The sequence below is a fragment of the Physeter macrocephalus genome, chromosome 3, assembly GCF_002837175.3.
Source record: "Physeter macrocephalus isolate SW-GA chromosome 3, ASM283717v5, whole genome shotgun sequence".
Lineage (NCBI taxonomy): Eukaryota > Metazoa > Chordata > Mammalia > Artiodactyla > Physeteridae > Physeter > Physeter macrocephalus.
Genome location: NC_041216.1, coordinates 5,652,199 through 5,675,859, shown reverse-complemented (window position 1 = coordinate 5,675,859; position 23,661 = coordinate 5,652,199). Strand labels below are relative to the sequence as shown.

At 43.0% G+C, this 23,661-nt stretch overlaps 1 protein-coding gene and 1 pseudogene across 1 annotated transcript; both read right to left on the bottom strand.

Annotated features, from left to right (window-relative positions):
* Window positions 1-10,578: 10,578 nt before the first annotated feature.
* On the bottom strand, window positions 10,579-15,618 carry NDUFS5 (NADH:ubiquinone oxidoreductase subunit S5). Its single transcript, XM_007112162.3, has 3 exons — window positions 15,494-15,618; window positions 13,764-13,981; window positions 10,579-10,802 (listed from the first exon to the last, which is right to left on the bottom strand). Exons 2-3 carry the CDS (start codon window positions 13,977-13,979, stop codon window positions 10,698-10,700), a joined length of 321 nt encoding a protein of 106 aa, XP_007112224.1. The 5' UTR covers window positions 13,980-13,981; window positions 15,494-15,618; the 3' UTR covers window positions 10,579-10,697.
* A 1,663-nt stretch (window positions 15,619-17,281) lies between these two features.
* Window positions 17,282-18,333, bottom strand: LOC102975181 (rho-related GTP-binding protein RhoG-like; annotated as a pseudogene).
* Window positions 18,334-23,661: the final 5,328 nt, after the last annotated feature.

Sequence of the window (23,661 nt, the reverse complement as noted above, 5' to 3'; positions counted from 1 at the left end):
GGGGCACGAACCCGTGTCCCCTGCATTGGCAGGCAGGCTCTCAACCACTGCACCACCAGGGAAGTCCTATTGAGCACTTTTTATGTGCTCACTGACCATTTGTATATCTTCCTTTGTGGAAGTATTTATTCAAGTCTTTTGCCATTAAAAAAAACAAAACCAAAACCAAGAACAACAACAAAAAACACCCAAGGTTGTTAGTCTTTTAATTATAGATTTGCAGAAATATAAGTAATATATACATATGTGTGTACATACACCACCCCACACACACACATATACAGACCCTGGATATAAGACTTTTGTCAGATATATGTATTTTGAAGATTCCTCCCAATCTTGGCTTACCTACTCATTTTTTTAATAGTGTCTTTTGATGAACAATGTCTTAATTTTGATGAATTCCAATTTATCAGTTTTTTATAATGGTTAGTGATTTCTGTGTTCCTTGTCAGATATCTTTGCCAACCCCAGCCCACAAATATATTCTATTATATTTTCTTCTAGAATTGTGCTACTTTTCTACCTTCAAGTTCACTGGTTCTTTCTTCTGTTATTTTCATTCAGTTGCTGAGGCCATCCAGGGAATTGTTTGCTTTGGTTACTCTATTTTTCAGTTCAGTAATTTCAGATTGGTTCTTTTATATATTGCTTTACTTGCTGAGATTATTTTGTTTCAAGAGAGTTTGCAATTGCTTGTTGAAGTATTATGATGACTGCTTTAAAATTTTTGTTAGATAATTCCAACATCTCAATTATCTTAGTGCTGGCATTTGTTGATTATGTTTTCTCATTCAAGTTTCTAATTTTGGGGATGATGAGTGATTTTCTATTGAAACCTGGGCATTTTGCATATTATGTTATAAAACTCTGATCCTATTTAAATCTTCTATTTTAGCTGGCAGTCACCCTATTTAGTTTAGTGTGCAGGTCCTGGCTTAATTTTGTGGGCTATCATTCCAAACATGATTTCATTTTCATAGTGTTTGAGTGATATCCTGGTCTGCTTCATCTGTGTGCTACCAGAGACCAATCTGAAAAGCTGCATGATATTCCACACTATAATTCAGTTCTCAAATATTTGCCATATTGATTCTATCCAGTTTGACATGTGGGTCACTCAGGAGTCTGCCTTGGACTTCATACACAGGTTTAAAAACTCCATTCATCAGTTTCTTCTCTTCCAAAATCATCCTCTGGATGGATGAGGGTCACCTTGTTACTGCTGGGCGGTGGCTGGGGAGGAGGGGCAGTGTCAAAGTCCTAGACAGGTTAAAACATGGGAGCTGGCTTCTTCAGAGTGAGCAAGTGAGAAAAGTGAGTGAGAGTGAGGGAGAGAGAGAACCAGCAAGATGGAAGTTAACAGTCTTTTGTAAACTAATCTCAGAAGTGACATTCCATCACTTTCACCATATTCTATTTGTTAGGAGCAAGTCACTAAATCAGGTCAACACGCAACAAAAGGTGATTACATAGGGCAGCATGTAAGGGGATGGGATCACTGGGAGTCATTTTAGAAGCAGCCTATCACAGTCACCTTTAATTTCTCTCATCATCGTTTTGTAGTTTTCAGAGACATTAAAGAAGAAAAAAGCTACCTTTACATTTACTCATATATGTACCATTTCTTAATTATTAATATGGTTGAAGTATACCACTTTGCTATGTTTCCTATTTATTTCATCTGGTTTTTTGTTCTATTCCTTTTTTCCTGCCTTCTTTTAGGTTAATTCCATACATACAGTGAAATACACAGCTTTTAAGTGCACAGTTTCATGAGTTTTGATGATTGTCTACATTAATCATCACTACAATCAAGATATAGAACAATCACCATAGAAAAGTTCTCTCATTTTTTTTTCCCATCGAATCCCTATCCAATTGCTTCTCTAGGCAATTACTGTTTTGTTTTCTATTACCAGAGATTGGTTTTCCTGTTCTTGAAATCCCTATGAATAAAATCATACAGTATATATACTTTCTTGTGTCTGATTTCTCACATGTGACCTGATTTTGAGATTCCCTTTATTGTCTTTTTTGCTATCCCTCTTTGATCTTTTTTTGTTGTTGCGTTGGGTCTTCATTGCTGCGCACAGGCTTTCTCTAGTTGCAGCAAGCAGGGGCTACTCTTCATTGCGGTGCACGGGCTTCTCATTGCGGTGGTTTCTCTTGTTGCAGAGCATGGGCTCTAGGCATGCAGGCTTCAGTAGTTGTGGCACACAGGCTCAGTAGTTGTGGCTTGCAGGCTCTAGAGTGCAGGCTCAGTAGTTGTGGCACATGGGCTTAGTTGCTCTGCGGCATGTGGGATCTTCCCGGACCAGGGATCAAACCCATGTCCCCTGCATTGTCAGGCGGATTCTTAACCACTGTGCCACCAGGGAAGTCCTGATCTATCTTTAATGTCAGTGAAACTTTCTTTTACTGTCTTCAATTTGTTGTTATGCCCATCTAGTGAATTTAAAATTTTAGATATTGTAGTTTTGCGTTCTCAAATTTCATTTGGTTCTTTTTCTGTGTTTTTATTTCTTTTCTAAGATTTCCCATGTGTTCATGCACTATGATCATTTTTTCCTTTAAGCCCTTGAACATAATTTTAATACATGCTTTCAAGTCCTGGTCTGCTAATTGGACTTCTGAGTCATCTTGGGGTCTGTTTCTGTTGCCTGCTCTTTCCTTTACTATGGGTCACGCTTCCTGTTTACAGTAAACATGTCTACTGTATATTGAACACTGTGAATGTTGAACATGTGAATAATAAAAATTGTAGAGACTCTGACTTCTGTTATTATTTTCTGAAGTTGATTTTTGTTTTGTCAGGCAGTTATATTACTGGTTGATTTCCCTGAATTTGTGGAAACTTGATTTTATTCAGTGCTAGAATGGGTCTGTGAAAAGATACTCTAATTTGTATATGGTAACTAGGGATCCAACTTCATTCTTTTACATGTGGATTATCCAGTTGTCCCAGCACCATTTGTTCAAAAGACTATTATTTCCCCATTAAATAATCTTGGCATTCTTATCAGAAGTCAAATGACCATAGATATGTGGATTAATTTCTGGACTCTCAATTCTATTCCATTGATCTAAATGTCTGTCCTTACACCAGTACCACACTATCTTGATTACTGTTGCTTTGTAGTAAGTTTTTTTTTTTTTTTTTTTTTTTTTTTGCGGTACGTGGGCCTCTCACTGCTGTGGCCTCTCCCGTTGTGGAGCAGAGGCTCCGGACGCGCAGGCTCAGCGGCCATGACTCACTGGCCCAGCCGCTCCGCGGCATGTGGGATCTTCCCAGACCGGGGCACGAACCCGTGTCCCCTACATCGGCAGGCAGACTCCCAACCACTGTGCCACCAGGGAAGCCCCTGTAGTAAGTTTTGAAATTGGGAAGTGAGAGTCCTTCAACTTTCTTCTTCATTTTCAAGGTTGTTTTGGCTATTTTGGGCCCCTTATAGTTCTATATAAATTTTAGGATCAGTTTGTTGATTTCTACAAGGAAGCTAGCTGGGATTCTGATAGAGATTATACTGAATATGTAGATGAATTTGAGAAGTATTGCCATCCTAACAATATTGTCTTCTGATCCATGAATGCCTTTACATTTTTTAGATTTTCTTTAATTTCCGTCACTAATATTTTGTACTTTAAGTTTTACCCTTTTTTAAAAAGTTAATTAATCTATTTATTTACTTATTTTTGGCTGCGTTGGGTCTTCATCGCTGCATGCAGGCTTTGTCTAGCTGCGGTGAGCGGGGGCTACTCTTCGTTGTGGCGCGTGGACTTCTCATTGCAGTGGCTTCTCTTGCTGTGGAGCATGGGCTCTAGGCATGCAGGCTTCAGTAGTGTGGCTCGCGGGCTCTAGAGCGCAGACTCAGTAGTTGTGGTGCACGGGCTTAGTTGCTCTGCAGCATGTGGGATCTTCCCAGACCAGGGCTTGAACCTATGTCCCCTGCATTGGCAGGTGGATTCTTAACCACTGTGCCACCAGGGAAGTCCCAGTTTTACCCTTCTTTTGTTAATTTTTTTTGTTTCATTCTTTATGAGGCTATTATAAATGGAATTTTCTTAATTTCATTTTGATTGTTTTCAAATATGTCATATGCTGTATTGTCTCTTTCCTCTCCTTCTGAGACTCCAATTATATGTAGACAGCTTTACATGCAGATGAACCAGCTCACAGTTAGGTGCAGCCAACAGAAAGTTCTGTAGGACATCCATCTCACCCACAGGTACCTGTTGTCTTTCCTCTTAATCATGTGCCTTTTTGTCCCTGTGATGGTGGAGTTGGTGGACTCACTAGCGAATCTGTCCTACATTCCTTTGGGGAGTGACTTCCTGGAAACCTGGCGTTGCCCCATCACGGCATGTTGTCTGAGAGGAGGTGGTAAATTGTTCCTCTGCCTGAGATGGGGGCTTCTTTCCTTTCCTGGAGTTGTGAGAAAGCTTCTGAGACTCTGGGGCTTCTGAACTTTGGACTTGGCTCAGCAAAAACCCTGATAGTGTGGAACAAAGTTGTTTGGGCCATGAGGGCAACAGAAAGGAAAGTCTGAGATCTGTTCAGCCCAGTCTTCCACTTCTCCATCCCCAGTGGTGACTCCCAAGCCTGGTCAGTGCTTCCGCCAAGGGACAGTTTGGAAAGGGGTGGTGGGTGGCCTGGAGGGCACCCAGCTGTCACGCTTTGGGCCTTTTGAGGATGTGGTCGACATCCTGCCTTGTACAGAGTCCTGCACAGTGAAGAACTGGTCCGAGCCTACACATCACCTATGTAAAATTCTGGAACATTTTCATCCCCCCAGAAGAAACCCCATACCTCTTAGCAGGTTTCCCAGTCCCTGCCTGGCAACCACTCATCTTTCACAGTCTCTATGAATTTTGCTGATTCTGGACATTTCATATAAATGGAATTATACAGTAAAAAGAACAACAACAACAAAACTGCTTTATATTATTCCATAGATAACTGATTTTTTTTCCCCTACAATCTTTTTTCTCTCTCTACTTTAGTCTTGATCATTTTTATTGATCTGTCTTCATATTAACTGATCCTTTCTTTTACAGTGTCCAAGGTACTGTTAAGACCATTCAGTGAGTTTATTTGATGTTGTATTTTTCAGTTCTAAGATTTTCATTTGTCCATAACAAACTTCTTTATATTTACAATAGTTTGGTTGACCTTTTCTCCTTGATTACGGGTCACAATTTTCTTAAACTTTCATAAATTTCAAACATTTTCGTGCTTCTTTGCAGGTCTCATAATTTCATATTGTATTCCAAATACTGTTTCTAAAAGAACAGAAGCTAATAAAGTATACTTCTTGCTTATTTCCCAAAAAGTAGAAATCCCTCCCTCTAAGCAGTAAAGGAAGTGATCATTCAGATTCTACCTAGAGAAGGGTTGGAGCTGAGTTGCCACTTTAGATTGATTTCACCTGTGACTAACCTAAATGCCAACCTTCCTAGGTGCTGCTTTTTGATCTTGTTAGAATTTGAGCTGGGAAGGTGTTGGTTGCACTTCTAGATATTTGGGGTTCACCTTTAGAGTCAACTCTGATAGGGTCCCAGAATGTAATCACCCCTGAGAATGTGCACAACTACATTATTTATGCTTGTCAGCAATAAATAATAAACCTCCTCAGCATTAAATCCAGAGGAAATATCCTTCCTCTCTTCCACGACTCCAAGCAAGAGTCATTCATTGGCTCCAAGTGGGTCATGTGCCTGCTATGGATCATTCTTGAAAATATAGTAAGGACAGAAAGCAAAATGCATGAACTACGTGCACAATTTGCTACCATTTGTTTCAAAAAGGGCAAAGAAAATGTGTGTATGTATGTGTAGACACAGAATCTCTAGGATACTCAAAACATTGATTGCCTCTAGGGAGGGGAACTGGATGCCTGGGGAAGAGTTTTCATTATATATCCTTTGTACTGTTTGAATTTTGAGCCACGTAAATTACCTATTCAAAAAAATTAAATGAAAAATTGAAATGCAGTTGCCAAAATATTTAGTGGTTTCCCTTGTGGCAGTCAGGATTAAAAAGCAGAGGCCAAAGAAGTTATGAGTCCCATTTGCCAGAGTGAAGAGAGGGGGCAAGGGCAGCAAGTAACTTAGTGTTTAATCATCAACAGCAAAGCACCTCACAGCTTTCTCTCCCTCCTGCCCCCCCAATCTCAGTCCTATTCTAGTCCAACGTAGTTGCTCAAAATGATACAGTCCTAACTCTGCTTGTTCTTATTCAAATGCTTAAAGAACAGGGGTCTTGGAGCTGGCTCCTTGCTTTTACCAGCTCATAACACTGCTGTCCTACTTTCTCAAAAAAGCAATTAAGGCACAAAGTTTGCTAAATACACAAAGATAAGAGGCAGGGTTGCTTATCCCAGAGCTGTTTGTTTATGGGTATCTGATGTAAATGAAGGCTTCTGATATTCTGTAAACACATCAAGGCAATGCTTTCCAACAAACACAACTAAGTGTTCTCTATCACTCATTTTTTACCTTTAGGTAAATACAGCCTTGTGGGATTTCCCTTCATTCTACAACCTGGAGCTCAAGAATAAAAGATATCTTTGAATGAAAGAGCATGTACCTACATTAAGCCTTGATTAACATTCTACTTTCCTCTCTGGCATTTCCAATTGGCCTCTGCTTTTCCATAAATATGTATGCACCTAAAGCCATTTGGGGCTTTAAAACTTCAGAAAAGTTTGTGTGTTTAGAGCACAATAAAACAACCTAACACAGGGCCACAGCAAAGGATCTTGCTGGAAGGCCTCAGTTTTCTTCTCCATTGTGATTGATTAATGATTAGTTTAAGAAAACTCTGCTTGGCTAACACAAGGAATAAGCAGGGCTTGCTCAAATGCCAAATCCCCTATTTCCAATATTGAGACTAGGACACAATGTACTTTGCCTTTTGAGGAGAACTTATATTTAAGCCTTACAGCTGACATTTATGACTCAAAATGCTGCAAGACTAACGATGAACAATCTGAAAAAAAAAAATTGCAAAAACAATTCCATTTAAAATAGCATCTAGGGGCTTCCCTGGTGGCACAGTGCTTAAGAATCTGCCTGCAGGGCCTCCCTGGTGGCGCAGTGGTTGCGCGTCCGCCTGCCGATGCAGGGGAACCGGGTTTGCACCCCGGTATGGGAGGATCCCACATGCCGCGGAGTGGCTGGGCCCGTGAGCCATGGCCGCTGAGCCTGCGCGTCCGGAGCCTGTGCTCCACCCACAAGCCGCAACTACTGAGCCCACGTGCCACAACTACTGAAGCCCGCATGCCTAAAGCCCATGCTCCGCAACAAGAGAAGCCACTGCAATAAGAAGCCCGTGCACTGCAACAAAGAGTAGCCCCCGTTTGCTGCAACTAGAGAAAGCCCATGTGCAGCAATGAAGACCCAGAGCAGCCAAAAAAAAAAAAAAAAGCATCTAATAGCTAGTCAACAAGGACCTACTGTATAAAACAGGGAACTCTACCCAGTACTCTGTAATAACTTATATGGGAAAAGAATCTGAAAAATAGATATATGTATATGTACAACTGAATCACTTTGCTGTACACCGACACTGTAAATCGACTATACTCCGACATAAAATAAAAATTTAAAAAATAGCATCTAAAAAAATACTTAGGAATTAACTTAAGGAGGTGAAAGGCTTGTACAATGAAAACTAGAAAACACTGCTGAAAGAAATTAAAGACATAAATAAATGGAAAGAAATCTCATGTTCATGGACTGGAAGACTTACTAAGATATCAATACTACCCTAAGCAATTTACAGATTTAATTCTGTCCCTGTCAAAATCCCAATTTTTTTGCATAAACAGAAAAACACATCCTAAAATTCATATAGGATCTTAAGTGACCCTGAATAGCCAGAACAATCCTGAAAAGAACAAAGCTGGAGAACTCAAATCAGGAGGACTGTTGACTTTGAAACTTATTACAAAGCTACAGTAATCAAAACAGTGTGGCACTGGCATAAAGACAGAAACATGGACTGACAGAATAAGAGTCCAGAAATAAACCCTCACACATACAGCCAAATGACAAGGGTGCCAAGATCATTCAATGAGGAAAAGACAGTCTTTTCAACAAATGGTGCTGAAAACTCTGGATATGCACATGCAAAAGAATGAAGTTGGACCATTAGCTAACACTATATTTTTAAAAATCAATTCAAAATGGACCCATGACCTAAAAAACATAAAACTTGGAAAATATAGGGCAAAAGCTTCACAACATTGGATTTGGCAATGAAGTCTTGGATATGACATTAAAGGCAACAAAAGAAAAAGTAGAAAATTGGACTTTAGGAAAAATTTTTTTAAAAACCCCAACTCAATTCAAAAATGGACAAAAGACTTGAATACACATATATCCAAACAAGATATACAAATGGTCGATAAGCACATGAAAAGATGCAACATCACTAGTCATTAGGGAAATGCAGATCAAAACTACAATGAAGGGCTTCCCTGGTGGCGCAGTGGTTGCGAGTCTGCCTGCCGATGCAGGGGACATGGGTTCGTGCCCCGGTCCGGGAAGATCCCACATGCTGCGGAGTGGATAGGCCCGTGAGCCATGGCTGCTGAGCCTGCGCGTCCGGAGCCTGTGCTCTGCAACGGGAGAGGCCACAACAGTGAGAGGCCCACGTACCACAAAAAAAAAAAAAAACAACAAAACTACAATGAAGACTTCCTTGGTGGTGCAGTGGTTAAGAATCCACCTGCCAATGCAGGGGACATGGGTTCGATCCCTGGTCTGGGAAGATCCCATATGCCGCGAAGCAGCTAAGCCCATGCACTATAACTACTGAGACTGTGCTCTAGAGCCCGTAAGCCACAACTACTGAAGCCCACATGCCTAGAGCCCGTGCTCTGCAACAAGAGAAGCCACTGCAATGAGAAGCCCACACACCACAATGAAGAGTAGCTCCCGCTCGCTGCAATTAGAGAAAGTCTGCACACAGCAATGAAGAGCCAATGCAGTCAAATAAATAAATTTAATTTTAAAATAAATTAAAAAAAAAAACTACAATGAGATACCTCACTTCCATTAGGTGGCTACCAAAAAAACCCAGAAAATAACAAATGCTGGTGAAGATGTGGAGAAATTAGAACTCTTCTGCAGTCCTGGTGGGAATGTAATTGAAAGCAGGGTCTCAAGGAGATATTTGTATACCCATATTCATAGCAGCATTATTCACAAAAGCTAAAACATGGAAGTAACCCAAGTGTCTACTGACAGATGAATGGATAAGCAAGATACAATGCAATACTATTCAGCCTTGAAAAGGAAAGAAATTCTGATATATGCTACATGTATGAAGCTTGAGGACATTATGTTAGGTGACGTAAGCCAGTCACAAAAAGACAAATAGTGTATGATTCCACTCATAACAAGGTAATAAAGAGTAGTCAAAATCATAGAGATAGAAAGTAGAATAGTGGTTGCCAGGTGCTAGGGGGAAGGCGGAAGAGGGAGTTATTGTTTAATGGATATAATTTCAGTTTTCCAAGATGAAGAGCTCTAGAGACGGATGGTAGTGATGGCTGCACAACAACGTGAATGTACTTAATACCACTGAACTGTACACTTAAAAATGGTTAAGATGATATATTTTATGTTATGTGTATTTTAACACAATAAAAAATAGTTTAAGAAATGCTGCCGGATATCTGAGGTTTCCATTATATTCTCAACACTTACATTAATTTTCTAGGGTTCATACCTTCCCTTCTACATCTGAAAACATGTTTCTAAAGGACTCCCCTGGTGGCTCACTGGTTAAGAATCCGCCTGCCAATGCAGGGGACATGGGTTCAAGCCCTGGTCCGGGAAGATCCAAAATGCTGTGGAACAACTAAGCCCACGTGCCACAACTACTGAAGCCCGAGTGCTCTAGGGCCCGTGTGCCGCAACTACCGAGCCTGTGTGCTGCAACTACTGAAGCCCGCATGCCTAGAGCCCGTGCTCTGCAACAGAGGAGCCACCGCAATGAGAAGCCCGCACACTGCAACGAAGAGTAGCCCCTGCTCGCCGCAACCAGAGAAAGCCCATGCACAGCAACAAAGACCCAACACAGCCAAAATAAATAAATAAATAAATAAAATAAAAAACAAAAACCAAAGAAAGCATGTTCCTAAGCATGTCAGTTAGAAGTACTAATATACCACTAATATATAACACACATAACACACAACACTGATGGGAAATTGAAACAATGGTGTTGCCTCTTCAAAATGAGGTTATCTGAACTTGGCATTTTCTTAGCCTTCAAGTTACACCTCACAGACCTTAGCGTAAACACACAACCACCCTCTGTACTGCCTCTCCCTCCCGGCCCAAGTTGGTGCTTTACAGAAAATAAACCAGAATCAAACACTAAGGGAACACTGCAACTTCTTAAATGAGTTACCATATTTAAAGTACCTACATAGTAAGCATTCGTTAAATGCTGCTTATTATTCCCTAGATGCTAATTTTTAAGATAAACGCATTTTCTCAAACTTAAAAAATAGGTTGCAACCTCAGTATAGAGAAGTATGATCCAAGAGAATATAGAACAAATAGGAGAGAGCAATCCTTTATTTTTAGACACTTTCACAAAAGGGTTTTCAGTACGTAAAGTTTCCAGAAGAGAAGAGAGAACGTGAAAATCAGCCTCCAGCCACCGGCAGCTGCTCTGCTCAGGGCCGAGGATCCTCCGTGCCCAAGTGCTGAGGTGGAGGTGTGTATTTCCCTTCCTTTATTAGCTTATCCCGCTGCCTCTTGATGGCACTCAGACGTTTCATCTGTCAAAGGAAGAAAGTATTTAAACTTGGGGGAGATATGCACTGCAAAGTGAGGGCTGGAGAAGCTGAATAAAAAATTGGTTTCATTTTTAAACTATGGAAGTCTTTCATCCTAGAGGGCCCCTGGGATAAATCCCTTCTTTAAAGAACCAATTTCCCAAGCTTTTAACAAATAAATTTCTGGTATATATAAAAATATCTCCTTGAAAACTAATAACTAAAATGTTCCTATGATATACAGGAATACAGGTATTTACAAAAATAATACAGATCCAAAGGCTTTAAGAGGTATACTTGTGCATATTAAAATCTTTTAAAATATTAAAAGCTGAGATTATCTCTCACAGCTTATATATTCCTGACCTCTCTATGTGAAGGTGGCACTGCTGCTGGTGACTCTTCACTGGGTATGAATGAAGCAGAAATAGCCAAACGAGGTCTCTGGACCACACTGAAAGACGTGGTATGTGCTCAGCTACCAGTCACTCGGATAGGCAGAGCCTTGAGTTCTGCCTCTTCTCCTCAGTAGGACATTCCCAACAGAGGAAAGCCATGCTCTTCAAGATGGTATGAGAACACTAATTCATGGATTCTGTGACATGGAAAACAGACTTACTAATCCTGACTGCACTATTCCGTGGCTCAAATCCCAATGGCTTTCATCTGACTGAGAGGAAAAGCTGACTCCTTCCCTGGAATGACTTAAAAAGCCCACGTCTCTGACTTTATCTCTTAATACCCTTCCCCTGGCTCTCTGCTCCAGCTCAGAGACCCTTCCACTTGCTGTTTCCTCTGCCCAGAATATTCTTCCCTCATGTGAATGTGGTTCACTATCTCAAAGTCTCTGCTCAAATGTCTTCTATCATTGAGCTCTTTCTGTAGCACTCTATTTAAAAGGGCATACATGCCTTCTCCTGCTTTCTCTCCTCCTCCTGTTTATTTTCACCACCGCACTTACCAACACCGGACACACTATCTTCCCTTGTTTGTAAATTTTCTGTATCCCACCGCTCACTGCCACCCCCACCCCTGCCCCACTGCCCTGCATATAAGCTCCATTAGGGCAGAGACTTTTGCTTACTGCTATATTTCCGGTACCTGGAATCGTTCCTGACAGAATAGGTGATCCAATAAATATTTTTTGAGTGAATGACTAGGTTTTCACAAAGGCATGAAGAGGCAGTATGTTCAATTAAACATCCCATGAACTTTAAAGAATTAGTTAGGATGTAACTTCAGTAGGAAAAAAACCTCTAGGTATCCTAAATACTAATATAAACAATAACCATTTAAAAAACTGTATTCTTAACATTTCTCTGTTAGAGTCTCCCAACAGACTAGTCATGGCTGAGCTATCACACCATCATATGTCAAATCTTTCTCCCAGCTAGAACGAATCACCACTTGGTGTTCTGGATACAAGCAGAGGGTCTGGAACCAGCACTGCCAGGTTCAAATGCCATTTCCACCTCTTAGTGGGCTATATGACCTTAGGTAATAGCCTTAATAGTTCCCTGCTTCAACTTTTTAATCATACAGTGGGGAAAATAAACGTAATGCATCTCACAGGAGACTATTGTGAGAAATATATGCATTATTACATTCTAAGAACTTCTAAGAACTTAGAACAGTGCTTGATTCTAGTTCCTTGATTCACTAGCTTCTTCACTTAGATGACCTCCAAAATGGTAACATATCTATTCATAAACTCACAGGATGAGGAGTGACCTTAGAGTAACACTTTATATTTCCAGATAAGGAAACCAAGACTAGAGGAGAAATGACTTGCTCAAAGTCACGAAACTAGTGGTGGCAAAACCAGCATCAAAATCAAGCTCTCCAAACTCCCAATCTAATGTTCTTCCCGCCTCATCACACTGTCTCTTCTTGGTGTTAATTTTCCATAATGAGTAAAGTCTTAATCTGAGCAAGGAATAAGTGGGGCCCGTAGAAGACAAGTTAAGACATATTGTGAACTAAATAGCAGGTAGGTGGCCAACCATGACCCACTCCTTGTCCCTCAGTAATACTACAATATTACTCAATGATCAATATTTCTTTAGAGATCAATACAAAATTATTACCTGACACCCCTTCATTCCTTCCAAATTTGGCTTCACATAATCCAAATACCAAGAGCAGATTATAAAAAACAAGAAATTAAAACATTTTGATACAGATAACTTTGAGAAACATTTAACTGAAAATCTAAATTGTATCCCTGAACCCCAAGGAGTTAAGAGTAATAAAAACATTTATATTTGTTATATCTGGAGCACAGAAATAGGCAAAATAGGCAAAATGATGGCAAAATAGGCAAAATGATGGCCCACAGCCAAAGATTTCTTCTCTAAGGGAGAACAGGGCCCTACATGTTATGCAATTCATTCAACTCTTGAGGAAGCAGACACCATGCTATTAACTTTTTTTTTCCCCCTGCATTTTTGGTCAGGCTCACCTAAAGCAATCTCATTAACACCTCCATCCTCCCCAGAGTAGAAATCAATCCAGAGATTGTTTTATCAGTTTCAATGTAATAGATCTACAGGATTTTAATCTCTTCCCCAATGAGGGTTCGATATATATACTGGGTTGAAATATATTCACCCAAAGATTTTCAAGGACAAACACCCAATGCTGGTTGGTATTCTTTACTTTATAGTCTACGCAAAAATGGAAATATACACATGAAATTTCTAACCTGGTGGCTGCAGCAGGGTACAATGCTAAGGAAAATATGTGAGAACATTAGGAAGAACACTGAGGAATAAGAGGCCCTTCTCAGATCTGAAGGCTTTTAACTTCCTTGACATGGTACCTAAGTAGGGAAGGAGTTTCACCACAAAAGTTTTGCCAATTCACAATGGGCAAACTAATGCCCAGTGACCAATTAAAAGCACTTAAAAGTAGCCCCAAAGAAATGAGCAAGGAATTCAGTGCCTGTCTCCATCACTTCCTCACCGTTTTCTGTCGAAGTAGACACTCTACGAAATCATCAAATTCTATCTTGCACTCTTTCTCCGCGCGAATACCACCAATACCATGTGCACACTCTATCCATTCTTTTTCAAAAGCATGGCATCGACCTGGAATCTTGTGAGGCTGCTCAGCACTCTGGATTGTCATCCAGCGGTCTAAGTCAAGACCCAGCCTTTTCTGCACATCAAAGAAAGGCATGGCTGAAATAGAAGAAAAAGAAAGAAAGAATGCCGTAAAATTGCAATCAAATGAGAAACTTCTGAGAAAAATGAAATAATTTAGATACATAGCTCTCAAGAAAGATATTTTATACTATTCTCCCAACTACTTCTCCCCAAACTTTTTCATTAGACAGGTTCTTCCAGTTTATGGTAGATGAGCAATTTCTGTGCTTTTACAAAACTCAAGGAAAAAACAACTAGAACTAAAAAACAATGCATTAAAATCCTCTATATGGATAAGGTCATTTTTATCAAAAGTTAAAAAAAGTATTTATATTTTGACTCAGTAATCCCAATTCTTTGAGATAGATCTGAAGAAATAACTGAAATAAACAAAAAAGCACAAGCATGAAAACATTTCTTTACATTTTTCGATCCATATAATTTAGATGACACTTCTAAGAAGCCATCCTGAAATGGTTATGTCCCTCCTGTGTTAGCACAGCATCATCGACTTTTCATAGTACTTCGCACACCCCTGTAATGCACTATCTACATGAATGCCTCCCCCATTGAACAATGAGTGCTTTGAGGGCAGGGACCAGGTAGGAGCTCAGTAACTGTTGGAAAAAAAAAAATTTCAAACAACTTTAAAGTGCAACAATAGAGAAATGGATAATCAAATCTGGTACCTATCTGGTAGAAAGTGAGGGGGAAAGAATAATACACATGAAACATACACTTGAATATTGAATGAAAAAAAGGGGGGGATTACAATAATGCTCCCCCAAAAAAAACTGTCTGCAAAAGAAGACTGGAAGCAAGCACAAAGAAGGGTCAATAGTTACCTATGAGTGGCAGATCTACAAATGAATGTAATCTAAAATTTTTCTACCCATTATTTCAGTCATTTACTTAGTAATAACGTTCCAGACACTGGGACGGGGAGGAAAAGCAGCTGCAACCTAAGCACTAAAATGGGGACACACACGTGGAATTGGGAACCCAATGGAAGAGCACAAGAGGTAGAGCTCGAAGGAGGAAGCACCAATTCTGCCCAGGAGACTGGAAAATGCCTTTGAGATGGGTTGCGCTTGCCAAGTGAAGCTCCGTGAGCAGAGTATTCCAGTAGGGCACACACAGCACGAGTTACAGCCGGAGGTGCTGGGTATGTTTGGGGGACACTGAGCACCCAGACGTGGCTGGAGCGCGGAGTGCATGTCGGGAAGAACGAAACGAGCTGAAGAGGTTGACGGGGCCCAAATCCCACAGGGCCATGCAAGCCGGGACAAGGAACGTGGACTTCAGATTAAGAAACAGAAGGCCAAAGTATGAGTCCGCCAGAAAGCTACGTTAACCTGGAGAGAGAGCCGAGAGAGTCGCGGTCTACAAGCTTCGATGACACTGGCTGTGTGGACCAAGGGGCCTGGAAAAGCAGAAAACACGGCCAGGGAGAACGGACACCCAGCAAGCCAAGAGGAAATCTGTTAAAGAGATCTCGGAAGGAAGCTCCTTAGGCTCAATCGCCCCGCAAACAAACACAGCCCCTACCGTCCAGCAGCCGTGCCCTTGACTCCTTGCTGACCGCCGCTACTAGAAGATCCTCAGGCGACAGTGAGGCCTGCAGCAAAGGAAGCCCGCAGCACGACGATTGCAGCGCGACTACGGGAGCCGACCTGCCTTCCGCAGTCGCGGCCTGGAACCATAGAAACCAAGCCTGTTGATCTGCGCCTGCGCGACCGGCTGAGTTGGCCTCCGGAGGCTGCGGATAAGCCGACCTTGCCTAGACAACTGAGTGAGAGGTGGCCCGGGGGTTAGTGATTTCCTGCTGTCTCCTCGCGCTGTACCTTGGATTCTCACGGCAGCAGTGATTGGTGAGGGACTTAACCAAGGGAGCCCCCCTTATCCCCCCTCCAGTAGCGGTGAAGCTCATGGAGTGTGGACCCACCCAGGGTGGGTTCCAATTCTGGCTCCGCCACTTCTGTGTCAGCCTGGCAAAGTTTCTTAACCTCACTGTGCCTCGGTTTCATCTTAAGATAAAAATATCTTAAAAGACAATAATGGTACGTACAGAGTAGGGTTGCTTTGGGGATTAAATGAGTTATATTAAAGCACTGAGGCGTTTCCTGGCACGTGGGAAGCGCTCTAAGGCAATTGCAGTTCTTTGATGTCTCAGTCTGTTTTTACTTTGCGGATTCGGGAAAGTCGTCAGAGACCATGTCCCTCCTCTGTTTCAGAAACTCCAAAGGCTCCCTTTGATTACAGCAGGGGCTCCGAAGTGATGGTGGAGGGTGAGGGGGTTGGAGGGGAGAGGTAACATAGGGTGTGTGTGATATGATACGTTGGGGGAGTGGGAAGAAAATACTAGAATATTTCCAATTTTTGTGTTTTTTAATTTGTGCGTTAATGTTTAAAAAGAGCATAATATTACATTAGTTGTACATATAAATAACTTGCAAATAAATATTGGGGGTTTGGGCTGAAAAGCTCCGAAGTGATGATGGGGGGGAGGGGCTGGGGGGGGAGGTAACAAAGGCAGTGTGTGATATGATACGTTGCTGCGGGAGTGGGAAGAAAATACTAGAATATTTCTAATTTTTGTGTTTTTTAATTTCTTGTTTGTGTGTTGATGTTTATAAAGAGCATAATATTATATTAGTTGTACATATAAATAACTTGTAAATAAATATTTATTTTGGGGGGGTTTGGGCTGAGAACTTATTTTCCTTTTTTTTCTCCACTGGAGACAGGAGGTTTTATTGATGCTGTTGAGAGTAGGTGGGGCACCCTGGAGCCCGGAGGGGGTGGGGGTGGGGCCGAGTCAGTCAGTGGATGCAAAAGGCCTGAGCACACGGGGGTGTGGGGGGGGTGGGGGAGTAGGTTAGGGCACATTCATCTTAAGATTCTGTGGCTTCTTCTCTGGGGAAGGGAGAGAGTATCTTGAGGGGGGAGCAATTTGAAGAGCAGCGAGGGAGAGGTTAGGGATGGCTGAGAGCTCCTAACCTGAGAGAAGTCACCACAGTAGGCAGCAACATCTGTGTGGAAAGCTGGATCAACTGGTCAGTAGAGGAAAGTGGGGAGGGGGCGCTGGGTTGGCTTCTTGGGGAGGGGTCTGACCTTGGCCTGGGTGAGCTCTCGAGAATACCTAGTGTTCCCAAGCAGAGTGGGACAGGGCCCAAAGCCCCTTTCCCTGTGGGCCTCCTTAAGGAGAAAAGGCTTTCGGGGAGCCCCCTTGGCAAGGGGTGCCAGAATTAGTCGTAAAGGTACAGCTGGGGGCAGACAAGGCACAAAGGCACAACTGGTGGGGGGCAGGGGCAGCCTCCAAGCTGAGTGTCAGGGTCACAAGAGGACACAGGACCACCCACGCTTGCTAGGCATGGGGTTGACCACGGCCTGGACAGCCTCAGCAAACACTTCCTTGACGCCGTCCTGCTGCAGGGCCAAGTACTCGAGGTAGTGCACAGTACGGATCTGCTTGGCCAGCACCTGGCCCTGCTCCTTCGGGCGTCATAGGGTGTCAAGCTGGGCTCTCAGGTCCTTCTTGGTGCCCACCAGGAGGATGGGCACATCGGGGCAGTGGTGGCACACCTCTGGATGCCACTTGTGCCACACATTCTCGTAGGAGGGCGGACTGGTAATGGAGAAACAGATGACAAACATATTGGTCTGAGGGTAGGAGAGTGTGCGGAGGCGGCCCTACTCCTCCCGACCTGTTGTGTCCCACAGGTGCAGGTTCACCGTGCGCCGGCCCTGCAGGCGCTATAACTGTCGAACACTGTGGGAAGGTACTCCTTGGGGAAGGCGGTGGTTGTGTAGCAGATGAGCTGGCACGTCTTGCCCACAGCCCCACCGCCTACCACTCCACACTTGATGCTCTGCGTGGTGGGTGCAGCTGCTGCAGTGGAGGCTATGCCTCCTTCCCCTTCTGGGCTCCTCTGGATGCAGTGACCTGGTGCCCTCCCCGCCACAGGGGAGCTGGGGACAGCAGCAGCAGCTCGGGGCTGGAGACTTCTTTTCAAGTGATGTGCTCTCAAAACTGTTTAGAGAAGTCTGGCGTTCCGACCTTGCCAGCCTCATTGTCCCAAATCCCCTGCCTAATGCTCCAACCAAGAGCTTGCTCTTCTAGTGTCTTCCAGGAAAAGTCCTGCCATCCAGTCTCTTTGATTTTTTTTTCTCCCTTCCCCTGGAATGACACCATTCCCCCCAATCCCGTCTTCCATTTTTGCATGCCAAATTCCTGCTCTGCTTCAGGACTTTTGCGTAGGTTTACCTCCAAAATGGATTAACGGTCCCCAAGCCCCAGGTTCATCCACTCTGGAAAGAATTCCTAAGGTCCCACAACGTTCTGGTTTTGTTCCAGCATTCCAATTCTCCCTTCCTTCCTCCCTCATCGGGTATACCCCACCTGAGATCAGTTTCAGTTCAGCTAGAATTTCCTGGGCACCTAATACATGCCTGGCACAATACTGGAGGATTATGGAATTGGTAACTCATGGCCCTTGCCCACAAAATACTAGAGGTAGCAAGGTAGTGATCACCACCACCCCTTCCACTTCTCCCACTTTCGTATGTTGGTGATATCATCTTCCCAGCCATTCAGGTAGGAAACTCTGAAGTTGTATTTTGCCTTTTCCTCATCTTTCATCCAATATTTAATTACTGGCCAAATTCTTTCAAATATTCCTTCAATAGGTTTCCAATTTCTTTCTTCCTTTCTGCCTCCCGGCTCCTCACTTCAGTCTGTTTTGCACTGACTAATCTTTCTAAAATACTAATTTCATTGAATCACTCCTTGGATACCAGGCAGGATAGATTAGCACAAAGATGGGCAACATAAACACCTCCAAGGCCAAACAGAGCTAGCTCACTGTAAAGAAATGAAAACAAAAGCATCATGATAAATGGTAGCTGGTACTTGGCCTCAGTTTAAGGGATGGAAGGAGTGTTGGGGAATGTGACAAACTGAAGAGCATATGTCCTGTCTAAAGGGGGCAGCAGCTACTCAGCTCCATTCTGTTGCTGTCAAGAATCAGGGCCCCCAATTGTCAAGTCTTCAAATTTTTCAAGAGAAGCCAGAAATCTTTTGTTATTGTTTAAGTGTGAAACATTCCACTTTAAAAATGTGGGGCAATTAATCTTTTTTTTTAAAGCACTGACCAAACAAAACCCAGGATGGAAATGGCCTTGAGCTGCCAGATTTCAACCCTTGGTTAGAGGGAAAATTGCAGGCTGGAAAAGCAATTTACTTTGAACTCTGATGATTTTTTACATCCAGCCTTGCTCTCTTCTTACCCTCTCTTCTTCTTTTTTTTTTTTTTAATTTTTTTAATACCTTATTGTTCCCTTTTCATTTTTTAAATTTTTATTATTTATTTTTGGCTGTGTTGGGTCTTTGCTGCTGTGCACGGGCTTTCTCTAGTTGCAGCAAGCAGAGACTACTCTTCGTTGCGGTGCATGGGCTTCTCATGGCGGTGGCTTCTCTTGTTGTGGAGCATGGGCTCTAGGCACGGGCTTCAGTAGTTGTAGCACGCAGGCTCAGTAGTTGTGGCTCACGGGCTTAGTTGCTCCGTGGCGTGTGGGATCTTCCCGGACCAGGGCTCGAACCAGTGTCCCCTGCATTGGCAGGCGGATTCTTAACCACTGTGCCACCAGGGAAGCCCACCCTCTCTTCTTAATGTTGCTAATTGCTTTTCTAAAAACTGAAATCTGATCATTCAAAAAACACTTCCTGAGCTCTTATCACACGGCCATGATCCTTGTTGAGCTCTTGGGACGAAGACACAGCCAGAATGCTGTGGTAAGTGATAAAACAAAGATGAACAAAATAAGGGAGAACGCAAAGGAGGGGTCATTCATATTGCTTGGGTTGCGTGTGAGGTGTATTCAAGAAAAGGTCCAAATTCTTGGGTTTGGTATTCAGGACCATGATCTGATTTCCCATTTCTAAATCGTCAGATCCCATTGTTCACCAACCCCTATTCAATACCCTCGTGTTCTCAGCCATCCAGAACTGCTCTCATGCTTACAAACTTTGTAGGAGCAGTTTCTTCTGCCTGTAATGATCCCACTTGCTACCTTCCCACTGTCTCCCAGGCAAATGCGTAATCCGTCCGCATCGGTTATCGCACGGTTTTCTGCGAAAGCTTCCCGAATTCCTGAGCATTTACTAGGCCTTTGTTGAGGTCCCACCAGCCCTGTTATATATTGTTTCCTATTATAGATGTTAACTGTTGATACGCCGACCCCCTACACTGGACCGTGCATTCAGCCCCGGTGTCGGCGCGGCTGTGCAAAGATGTCGGTGACAGGTCGTTTCCTCTCCCGCAAAGATGGTTAAACTACAATTCCCAGAAAACCCTACGTCAGAACGGAGCCTGCGCCGTTGCTATTCTGACAACGGGCACCCGCTTGGATTCCTGCGCTTTGCGTTACGGGTGTTGTAACTCGGACGTCAGAGGCGAGTTGCCAGCTCTTGTAACGCCCGTCATTTATCTTTTATTTTCCTTGTTCTAAGATCCTCACGTGGAAGTGTAGTTTTACAACGAAATCAAAGGGTTTTATGCGCAGAGAGGCAAGCCTGAGCTGTCGCCTTCTTCATTCTGTATTCGGGAACCCGAGGCTCGGAGACCCGGTGGAACAGGACTAGGCGTTCGCCGCGTGGTCCTGCGAACTGTTCTTCCGCGACAGAGCCTTGCTCCCATCTTCAAAGCATAAGAGGATGGCTCAATGTTAATTGAAGGCCCCTATTCCCACTCCTCTGAAAACTAGCCTAAGCTGCTGCGTGGACGGTCACAGGCCATTTAACGTCCCCCTGGGTCTCCATTCACTGGACTTCTGTCCTTGACCTATAGGATTTCCTCATGTTTACACACCTCAGTCATAACCCGAGAAAAGCTTTTAATGCTACCTTTCTACAGGTAGGCCACCTATAATTTAGCACATTGGTTACTTTAGGTCTGTATCTGATATCACTGTCACACAGATTTGAATAAATTGGGTAGCCCAAGGATCCTAGCACATTTGGGGAAGACAGTGAGTTTGGAAACCTACCCCCCACCCTCACCCCAAGCCAGAGCTATAGGATAGTTTCAACAAAAGCAATAAGCAAAGTAATCTGAAAGTAATGGGTCCCAAGGCCTGGAATATAATGGAAATCAGAGTGACCGTTTAAGAAAGTAAAAAAGGGACTTCCCTGGCAGTGGAGTGGTTAAGACTCTGCGCTTCCAATGCAGGGGGCGTGGGTTCCACCCCTGGTTGGGGAACTAAGATCCCACATGCAGTGTGGTGTGGCCAAAAAAATAAAAAATAAAATAAAAAGTAAAATCATGCCATTTGGGGGTAGATAAAATATCAAGTCGAAGATGCAAGAGAACCAGGATCACTGAAGCAAACTGAAGTGGGGAGGAAAGCTGTGCCAGGCTTGTGGTAGGGGTAATATGATGTTGGTAAACATTCCATCCCTAGAATTAAACTCCCCTCATTCTGACATGTGGAGCTATCTCTTGACTTTAATTAAGCTTCCCAAGTGATATGATTACATGAAGAAAACACACTAAGGCCAATGGGGCAGTATACTGCACCTGACATATTTCTCATCATAAATAACACACTGGAGTCTGGTTTTATAGACCAATATAGCTTTACTAGTCAGCTTTCCTGAGTACAGATCAGGGTAATTAAACTACCTGGAGGGAAGCTGCCGAGAGTGGCCTTCCCCTGGAAACACCCTGATTTCTCTGTCCAGGTGCACAGAATACTTACCAAACCAAGTTTTATCACATTCCTGCCCAGAGACTGTGAGCCTCTCTAGGGTAAGGACGGCATCTCTCTTACCTTGGCTGCAGAGACAACCTGCAGAAGGCTTAAAGTAATTTGATCTGAGAGTTAAGGAAGAATTTCAGGTAGTGCACTGACTACTGGAAAAGGGGAGGAGTAGCCACATAATTCATTTAGTCACTCATCATTTAAGAGCCAAGAATAGATAGATAATAGCTCAAGGTGCTACTAAGGGCTCAGTATAGTGGAAGAGTCACGTAGACCCACAAATGCATTACATGATTACCTTCCTCAGAAAGGTCTCTCTTACCACCCAATTTAGGCATCCAGTTACTCTCTATCATTCCCATTTTATTTTCTTCAAACACTTTTAAATCTTGGATGAAACAGTGTACTAGTTTGCCTTTCTTGCCTCACAACAATGTTAATTTAAGCACCATGAGAGAAGGGACCTTGTCTGTCCAGCTCAGTGATATATTCCTAGTGCCCAGAACAGTACTTGGCAAATAGCAGATGCTCAATAAACATTCATCAAATGACTAAGTAACACTGCCTTCAAGAAGGGAGAAGAAAGACAACTGCCACTTGAGTAGGCCATTTGTCAAGTGAGAAAGTGTTAATTCCTGGCAGAAGAACAGGAGCACCATGAAAAATGACAGTTTGAGTGGAAAATTTAATAATCCATGCAAGAGCTAACCAGAACCTTTAAGAATAGGTGGATTGGGCTTCCCTGGTGGCGCAGTGGTTAAGAATCCGCCTGCCAATGCAGGGGACGTGGGTTCGAGCCCTGGTCCGGGAAGATCCCACATGCCGCAGAGCAACTCAGCCCGTGTGCCACAACTACTGAGCCTGCGCTCTAGAGCCTGCAAGCCACAACTACTGAAGCCAAAGTGCCTAGAGCCCATGCTCCACAACAAGAGAAGCCACCACAATGAGAAGCCTGTGCACTGCAATGAAGAGTAGCCCCCCACTCGCCGCAACTAGAGAAAGCCCGCGTGCAGCAACGAAGACCCAACATGGCCAATAAATAAATAATAAATAAATTCTTAAAAAAAAAAAAAGAATAGGTGGGTTTACGAGAATCTGTGAAAAACAAAACACAAGACAAAACCCATCAACAGCAGCAGCTATGGAACTGGGCTGGATTAGTTAAATCAGGGGCACAGACAAGCCAAGCCGAAAGAAAAAGGATCTTTGAAAATGTGCCAGTGGGAATGTATGCCATGCTCTTAGCCAGGCAAAGCCAGAGCCATGTTTAATCATCCTTCCCAATCAATGTTCAGGCCTTTGTTATCTCCGACTGGACAAAAAAAGAGGCCCTTAACTGGCCAATCTGTCTCTAGTTTGGTATTTGCCCTTCTGTACTCACCTCAGTTTCCCCCAAACTCTTCAGATTCCTACAGAGGAATGGTCAAACTCCTAGTAGTAAAAGCCCTTCATTATCTAGCCCCTACTATCCAGCTTCTAGCTCTTTTCCCACAATCTACATGCATTTCCTACTCTGGCTGAAACAAGAATGTTGTCCCTGCACACCAGCACGATTTCCCACCACCCAGCCTTTGCTTATTTCAAGCCCCAATTACTACTTTTGCCTGAGCCCTATATTCACCCTTTAAAACCTCACTCCAATAGAGAACAGGATGGAGGTTCCTTAAAAAACTAAAAATAGAACCACCATACGACCCAGCAATCCCACTATGGGGCATATACCCTGAGAAAACCATAATTCAAAAAGTCAAGTACCACAATGTTCACTACAGCTTTATTTACAATAGCCAGGACACGGAAGCAACCTAAGTGTCCATCGACAGATGAATGGATAAAGAAGATGTGGCACATATATACAATGGAATATTACTCAGCCATAAAAAGAAACGAAATTGAGCTATTTGTAGTGAGGTAGATGGACCTGGAGTCTGTCATACAGAGTGAAGTAAGTCAGA

Bases quoted from the DNA above. Each gene is read 5' to 3' on its own strand.
- NDUFS5 (XM_007112162.3), bottom strand. From the start codon at position 13,979: ATGCCTTTCTTTGATGTGCAGAAAAGGCTGGGTCTTGACTTAGACCGC. The intron at 10,803-13,763 runs GTGAGGAAGTGA...TTCCTTTGACAG, and splicing joins GTCTACTTCGACAGAAAACG to ATGAAACGTCTGAGTGCCAT.